Source organism: Adiantum capillus-veneris, chromosome 11, assembly GCF_014529385.1.
Source record: "Adiantum capillus-veneris isolate H3 chromosome 11, ASM1452938v2, whole genome shotgun sequence".
Lineage (NCBI taxonomy): Eukaryota > Viridiplantae > Streptophyta > Polypodiopsida > Polypodiales > Pteridaceae > Adiantum > Adiantum capillus-veneris.
The window spans coordinates 33226403-33235085 of record NC_140941.1 but is presented as its reverse complement, the minus strand read 5'-3'; the positions used below and the strand labels follow the sequence as shown (position 1 = coordinate 33235085).

Here is an 8683-nt window from a genome sequence, read left to right as displayed (position 1 = left end):
AGGCAAGCCTTGTGATTTTATTACTTGTTTTTTTTGAAGAAGTACTGAATAATTTAAAGGAGGGAAATAGTACAAGCAACCATGAGGAAGGATAGGGGTTATCCAGGCCAAGAGAAGAAGGGAGAGGAGTGGGATGAAAAAGATGAAAAAAGGGAGAAGATGGCAAAGATGGAGACCTGTTATTTTCTTGTTTTACGAGCCTTCAAGGATTGTTCCTTCACCTTCCTACCACGTTATTATAATTACGTTTTTTTTTCTTCTTTTCTCTCTCTCTCTCTCTCTCTCTCTCTCTCTCTCCACGCCCGCGCGCGCACACACAGGCTAGTAGCCTGACGTGGCCAATAAGCGTGGTTGTACTGAACTACGCTCGGCTTCGCGCGTGCTCTCTCTCTCTCTCTCGCGCGCGCGTGGCGCCCTCTCATAATATAAGAGCCGAGTAGAACAAGCTCATGGCAAGCGGGTTCAACACAGCTTAAATCCTCCTGGCGAGCACAACGATATGGCTAGCTTAGGACAGCTGCCGCTGGTCGACATGAGCTGCACTACAAAAAGTGGTGAGGTAGAGAAGCGGCTGCTCTTCAGGCGTAAATGGGTGGGCTTTGTGACAGCAATATGGCTCATGGTGTTCTCGGCCAGCTATGCCTTCTCCAATTATTCCCAAGCACTTAAGGAAGTGCTAGGAATCAACCAGGAAAGCCTCAACCGCCTCAGCATCTCCCGTGACCTCGGCGATGCTTGGGGCGGCATCCTTGCCGGTTTCCTGAGCAATTACTTGCCTCCTGAAGCTCTCCTCTGTTTCTCTGCATTATGTGCCGTTTCTGGCTTCGGCGTGCAATGGCTCGTGGTGTCCGAGACCATAGATCCCTTGCCTTACTGGATCGTAAGCATCTCATTCCTAATAAATATGTGCTCTCATGCAATCAACAGAATTTTGTTTGCCTTTAAATTAACCCTCTGATTTTGTAAGAGGTAGTTTTTGCATGATGAAGCAGAGTCTTCAATGTGATTGTGTATGTAGTATGGTGGGCGACCCATGAATTTATGATTGTTGGCACATGCTTATTGCTAAGTTTGTCTGCAGATGGTCCTTGCTGCTATGCTCGGAGGAACCGTCATAGCTTGGATGAACACCGCTGTGTTCAATGCCTCCGTGCGAAATTTCAAGCGCAACAGCGGTCCTGTTGCTGGTTTGCTCAAGGCTTTGATGGGATTATCAGGTGCTGTCTTTGCGACCATTTGTAGTACACTTTTTTCCAGCTCGGGTTCTATGTTCTTATTGATGATGGTAGTTCTTCCCCCAACATTTTGCATCCTCTCCGCCATCTTCTTCAGGCCTGTGCCAAGTGCGAGCACACATGAGGATCAGCAGATCGAGCATAAGAGCATTGCTGTTTTCAATGTCATCGCTTGCGTTCTAGCCAGCTATCTTGCTATTGTGAATTTCATTTCTGATAGCTTAGACAGCAATTCTGCATATAAGGCAGTCATTCTACTTGTGATGGTGGCCATTATTGCATCACCAGGCCTTGTGCCAGCCATAATTTTTATGAGGATGAATAAGAGCAAAGTAAGCTCTGGGCAAGAAGGGGATGCCCATAGCAATATTGTGAATGGTACTGAAGAAGGGAAAGGCTCAATCGCAAACGGTGCTAACATTGTAGCCGGTATCCCAGATTGCTGCCATGATATTACTATTCTCAATAAAGAAGCACTAGTTGACGGCAATGCAAACAAGGATGGGCTGGACATGCCTCTACTTGAGAGCAAATATACAAAGTCGACGAGAAGCAACGGAAAGCTAGGAAATGGCATATGCTGTGGACACGTGCAGTCGCTGTCCCTTGCTTGGATAGCTCAGGGGATTGGGGAAGAGACATCGACACTGTCACTTTTCAAGAAGTGGCATTCTTTTGCGCTATTCATCTCCCTCGTGTGTGGGTGTGGCTGTGGAGTGTCGTTCAGTAACAATCTAGGTCAAATAGGGCAGTCGTTCGGATTCGACAGCGTCAGCATCCTTGTTTCTCTTTTCAGCTTGGGAAACTTTGTAGGAAGGATTGCATCAGGGAACATTTCGGAATATTTTCTCAGGTAAAGAGTTCATACTCAATGTTATGAGAGTTAGTACGCTTTAGACTTTGCCTTAAGTGGATATAACCATGCAACTTGCCACTTACACATCTTGTAATTGTGGCAGGGTGGCAGGATTACCAAGGCCTGTTTGGCTCGGACTGGCGAAGGTGCCAATGATAACACTATTCCTGTGGCTGTCAGCAGGATCTCAAGCATCCTTATATGTGGGATCGTTAGTGATCGGCATCAGTCATGGCTGCCTCATAACATTGTGCATTCCCATTGTGTCAGAGTTTTATGGTTTAAAGCACTTTGGAACAAACTTTGTCATTATTGGCTTATACTTCATCACAGGCTCCTACAGTTTCTCAAGCATAGCCGGGTGGTTCTACGATCAACAGGTAGCGCTCGCAGATGACAGTGGGACCCTCACATGCTACGGCTCTACCTGTTATGGCACCACCTTCTTCATTTTTGCTGCTTGTCTTGTGGTTGGCCTTGCCTTTGATGTCCTCTTGTCCTTTGCAAGCAAGGAAGTGTACCAAAACATAAAAGCAGAGAGAGCTGAACTTGCTGAATGACACCGCATCATTCGCATCATTCGCTCAAATGCATTAGTCGTAATGAAGAGCAATGCCACAGAGAAGTATGGATGTTTGCTAGTCATGCCGCAAGATCGGCCGGTGTTGCAAGCACTAGGCCGGACAAGCTTCAAAGACCGTATGCCATAAAGATAGGAGAACTTCTTGGTCATAGTATTGCTGCAGGAGCCAAGCTCAGCTTCAGAGTGATCAAAAACCCCCTTTAATTATGTGATGAGTGCATTTAGTGACCTAGGAACCACCACGCATATTGTGTGTATGAAACTATATATTATCTACCGTTATAAACCACAGGCATCCTCCCACATGAGCCTTTATCCAGATCAGCAGACTAACCTTGATCAAACAAGGCCCTCCTATCAAGCTTATGACTACAATTCTGCCATATAAGAGCTCATGTACATCTTCAATTCTGCTCATGTACATCTTCCAAATTTGGCGATCACGGCCAATCACATCCACAAATTTGCACTCTTATTCTTCATCAATAATTATTCGCCTCTTGCCCACATGTGACTTCGTTCTAAGGAAGTGGTAACGGGCGCCCACTTAAACTCATGACAGCTCTTGAAAGACGAAACAGTTCATTACTCGTAGATAAGCGTCTTAAGAAAAAATTCATAACATATTAAGTGCATAACTGAAGGGTGAGTTTAATTTTTTTGAAGCCATTAAGAATACCTTTTCAGTTTTTGAAGCCTATTACGGAAAGCTTTCGTCTAATAAGACACTTCAAGGTAGATCTCTCTATTATTAATAATTTTTTGGAGACAGGCTTTTGAAATTAAAGAAAACTAGAAAAAATGTACAAATGCTTCTGAATAAGGATAGGAGCAATCCTAACCATCACAAAGCTCCATATAATATATATCCTAGTTGGGTTTAGCCATAGGACTGATAGCCATAAATGAAAGAAAGCTAAGGACAGTCATATAGACCAAGAAGAACGTATCTCCACTTCTTCCACCTTATAGATTTTTGAACCTCTTTGATATCCACATCAATAACATCCTTCGCTCGAGATTTTATCTCTCTCATGACATTACCAAAGCTTTGCTTGAGTTGAGTAGCATGAGTAGTGTGTGGTTTGGTCCACAATAGGATATCATTCTCACATTCATTCAACAATAATTATGTCCAACACACCTGAGATTGTACACTTTTTGGAGCTTTCAGCTATTGAACTGAAGGTTATGCTTACATATGAAAAAGATGTTGTAAATAGATTCTTCCTCTTTGCACCTATAACTAATTCCACAATAAGCAACTGTGTTTTACTGATACTGGGAAGGCCCACTTGCATTTGAATGTGTAAGACCATTGATGAGCATTCCATGACAGCCTCCATCTACATTTGAGATTTGAGACTAAAGTATGGTCACACAGTGCTTTTTTACCGTTGTAGGTGTAAATGTCCATATAGGTTTTAGAGAGGGATACCTCATTTCCTCTAGAATACACCTCTGTAGAGTGGGTTTCATGCCTCCCATCTTTGCTAGTAAGAAATATGTACAACCCTCTGAAATATGAAACTGAAGTCGAAGCTCATTTTTTGTGAGTCATCTTCCTTCTTTGTATGCATCCTTCCACAGCTTGATCCCTGCTTTGTAGCAGCTATGTACCTTCCTTGATAGAGGAAGTTTTTTTTTCTATAAATGAAAAACAAACTAGATTGAATCATGAAGATCGAAGTTCAAAGAGAACAAAACTTTCCTTGTGTTGGTGGAACCATTTTCTTTTTCAGTTGGGGCATGCATTCCAAGATCTGCCAACAAGAACATGGCTTTTTGGAACAAAATGAGCATTAGAAATTTAAATGATAGCTCAAGTTAAACCCTTCCAACCTATATACTCCTTTAGGTGGAACTTATGCATGTTTGTTTTAATCAGAAAAGCCCAATAATCTTCACCTTTGATTATCCACATGGATGACAACTTAGATGAGAGAAGCTCAATGTCTAGGATATCGAGTCCTCCTCTCTCCTCATCCATGTAGCACGTTTGCCAGGCAACCTTAAGTATTTTGTTAACAATATCAGAGCCACCCCATAGAAATCTTCTTGCCATACTAAATACCTTATTTAGTTGGCACTATGAAGGCATCCAACAAGACTGAAAAAAGATGAGGGAATTAGAGAGTCATAATAGTGATTCATAACAAAAACTCTAGCAGACCAATTCGGTTAGTAATACTACCACGAGTATAAGGTTTTTTTTGAATTTTGCTAGCCCCTACTTCCATGTCTCACTGAAAGTCACGTTAGAACCCATTGGTATTTGAAGAAGTCTGAAAATTTGACCATCTAAAATGGGTTGACTTGTGTTACCACTACAAGGTATTCCCCTCCTGAAACTTTGAACCACGTTTTAGCATGGTTTATTGAAACTATGAACCAAGTTTTAGCATGGTTAATAACATACCCGTTGGCCAGGAAAAAAACATTCAACTGCTCCCAAAAGCATTCCACTCACTGCACAATATTCCTCACCAAAGCATTAGTGTCATCTGTAAATTGCCAAAGGCATAACTGATCATCAGAAATATGTAGGCTTATGGATTTTAGTTTTTCATGTTGCATAAATTTCTTAACCAACCCACCTAGAGAATTAGATGAAATGACATACAATAGAGGTGACAAAGGAAATCCTTGCCTAATAGGTTTATGCAAGCAAGGAAATAAAATCTGTTAGCTCACCCATTAATAGAAATTTTCTAGTAGAGGCATTATCAAACAACATATGAACATATATAATGAAGTTCTTCCTAAACCCATATCATACAAGCATTGCAAAATCAATTCCCATTCAATCTTTTCATAGGCTTTATCAAAGTCAATCTTTAGAAAAACATGATCTTCATTATATTCAGAAGCATAATCCATTCCTTCGTAATAGATTTATGCAAGTGAATAGGATCTGTTAGCTCATCCATTGATAGAAATTCTAGCAGTGGCATTGCCAAACAAGATATGAATAAATCTCATGAACTTTGTTTCTAAATCCATCTCATATAAGCATTGAAAATGAATTTCCATTTAATCGTTTCATAGGATTTTTCAAAATCAATCTTAAAATAACATAATCTTGATTGAATTCAAAAGCACCTGCCTAAAGGGCAATGATTGCATCTAGAATGAACCTACCTTCGATAAAGCGTTTCCATTCTTTTATAATAAACTAATCCATCAAAGTGACAAGCCTTTTAGTCAAGGAGAGAGAATTGTTTTTGTAAATAGAAGTCAAATTAAGATGTGATAGTTCTCCAATTAGATATATCCTCCCTTGAGCCTCTCTTATAAATCAGGTTGACAACACCAACACTATATTAGGGAAAAGATCCTATTTGTAGGGTTTCTTGCTAGACGTGAAGACTAAAGGGTGCAAGGTGCTAGAAATTCATGGTACAAGATAGACAACTCATTAGGTATTCCACCTAGGCCCTTATTTTTTCTAGTGTTTAGACTTCGAATAGTTTCTATATTCCCCCTCACTTAAGGGTTGATCTAATAGTTTAGCCATTGAAAAATAAGGACTTAGCTAACTCCACACTCTCTTTATGAGATCTAGCTTGAAAGCCTTCTTCATTTTTCAGAAAGGGAATGAAATCCCTATAATTTATCTTTTTCAATAGAGAAAACATGTGACAATTGGACTTGTCAATGTTACCTACCCATAATTGCCTGGTCCAAGCACTCTAGGAGCTCTTTCCTTCTCAAATTTTCCTTTGAAATATGCTTTGAACTTTGCCTCTTGTTGACTCAAGTTTAAATGATGATTTATCCAAGTGAGGCCATATTCGAAATCTAAATTTACATTCTCCATTATGCATTTCAAACAATAGAGGTTTATGATCAGGAAAAAGCAACAAGGAGTTCGTTTTATAGCTTACTAGTCAATGTTCTTGAGTTACTTCTTTAGCCAAAAACTATGCATTAAATCTCTCTATTATTCAAAAGAATAACTATGAAAAAACTTGAGCTTTTGGAATTTGAGAGGTATTTTGGGAATTTCCAGAAATGGTAGGCATATATGGGTGACTTTCCCTAATATGTATATCTCCTTCAACCACCATAGTGAACATTGAAGAGAAGCTACACTATTAACAGAATCTCCACCTTATTTGTAACTTGAGGAAGTAGGTGACAACCACTACCCCTCTAAGGATCTCCACATGAAAATGCATTAGTCTCACTCCAATGAGTTTGAATTTTGGAGTGCACATTGATGTGACAGTGAAGCTCAACGCAGAAGATAGCAATATATAATTAATGAAGTCATGTAGCCGGTGTGTAAGGGTCTTATGTCCAAAACATGTGGAAAAACTTGAGACTCAAAAGGGCCAAAAAAATATGGTTTTGGACCATATATATGCCACACTTGATTATGTCATCATCCATCTAGTGCTCAAAATTTAGTGTCTTCCACAAACTTGGCTAGCTTACATGCTGCATATTATAGGAGCAAATTGACTATATTTGAAGAGTTTTACACTAAAATCCTCCAATTTTGTATGTTATCCCGCCTTACAATTTGAGATTTGGAGCAATTTAGAGGCATAAAGCAAAGGTTTTTCAAGCACAGGTTCCATCACTTGTGCTTGTTTCTCCCTCTGTATAGACTCTTTTTTACTTAAAGTTTATCCCTTTTTAGAGACATTTCCTTTCTATGGCACTCTAAACTTAGAAGATTGAAAGATTTAACTAGGCCTTCTAATAGCCTTCCTTTTCATGGCACTCTTAACTAAGAAGATTGAAAATATTTAAGTAGGCCTTCTAACAGTCTCTTAAAGGCCACCTCACACGAGTGCACCCTCTAATTATGAGCTGTTAGGAAATAAGACGTAGCTAAATAGATATTTCAGTAGATTACTTAATGGAGAGAGACATATTTACATACACGAGATTATAGAGTAGAGAGAGAGAGAGAGAGAGAGAGAGAGAGAGAGAGAGAGAGAGAGAGAGAGTACACACGATATACGTGGTTCACCCAATGTGGGCTACGTCCACGGGAAAGCAGCCACTCAATGGCTTTAGCACTTCAAAAGAAGAAGTAGTTTACAAAGGGATTATGCCCTTAATGGAGCTCCTGCCTTGCTTCACTCTCACCACCTCACACTCACCTTGTTGCATCAACTTCACACTATGAAATGTGTGTAGAAATGGCCTCCTTTTATAGGCCAAAAGGGCTGCCCTCTCTTATGAGAGGCAGCCATGTGTAGCCGCCCTTGTGCGAATAAGTCCAAATCGGACCCTCCAATCCGCCCATGTGTGGCCGCCCTTGAGAAGACAAGTCCGCTTTTGAATTCGGCCACCGGTCACCGGCCATTGACTACCGGACACCAGCCAACCGACGGTTGTTTTCCGACCACTTTTCGGCCGCCGTTTGGCCATAATATTCCGGCTAGGCCCCTAAAGTTGCCCCTGATTTTTGACTGTGAAAATTTTGGTTTCCGGTGAGTGATTTTCCATCACGCACGATGGCTTCTCCTCATAATGGGGGCCTTACAAATGTGCGCTTTTACCATAGAAAATTACAAGGGTAAATCAAGCTCCATACTTAACAATCTCCCACTTGGAGACTGATCTCCAAACCAAACCTGTGACTGCTTTCCATTCTGGCTTCTTATCCTTGAATGCCGATTGAAGATGAGCAAAATCTCAACTTCTCCTTGTTGACCACCTTTGTAAACATGTCTGCAGGATTTTCACTTGTATGCACCTTTCCTAGCTTTAGCTGTCCCTCTTCCAAAAGAGTGCGTATGAAGTGATATCTCACCTCAATGTGCCTTGTCCTTGAATGAAAGGCTGAGTTCTTCGCAAGATGGATAGCGCTTTGGCTATCACTGTACAAGACACAATTGTCTTGTTTGAATCCAAGCTCTTCTAAGAATCTATGAAGCCACAGAATTTCTTGGTTGCCTCCGTCATTGCTACATACTCTGCTTTCGTGGTAGAAAGGGAAATCACTTTCTGCAGCTTTGAAGCCCAGCTTACTGCTGTGCCTCCAACCGT

The 8683-nt window shown here is 40.8% G+C and overlaps 1 protein-coding gene across 1 annotated transcript; it reads left to right on the top strand.

The window, feature by feature from the left end:
- Positions 1-342: 342 nt before the first annotated feature.
- On the top strand, positions 343-3183 carry LOC147447081 (protein NUCLEAR FUSION DEFECTIVE 4-like). The gene is made up of 3 exons (XM_086522988.1): positions 343-880; positions 1082-2088; positions 2195-3183. Exons 1-3 carry the CDS (start codon positions 500-502, stop codon positions 2649-2651), a joined length of 1845 nt encoding a protein of 614 aa, XP_086379114.1. The 5' UTR covers positions 343-499; the 3' UTR covers positions 2652-3183.
- The last annotated feature ends 5500 nt before the right edge of the window (positions 3184-8683 follow it).

Excerpts from the sequence above, each read along its gene's own strand:
- LOC147447081 (XM_086522988.1), top strand. The coding sequence starts at position 500 with ATGGCTAGCTTAGGACAGCTGCCGCTGGTCGACATGAGCTGCACTACA. Across the intron at positions 881-1,081 it reads ATCCCTTGCCTTACTGGATC|ATGGTCCTTGCTGCTATGCT; the intron begins GTAAGCATCTCA and ends GTTTGTCTGCAG. Across the intron at positions 2,089-2,194 it reads ATTTCGGAATATTTTCTCAG|GGTGGCAGGATTACCAAGGC; the intron begins GTAAAGAGTTCA and ends TAATTGTGGCAG.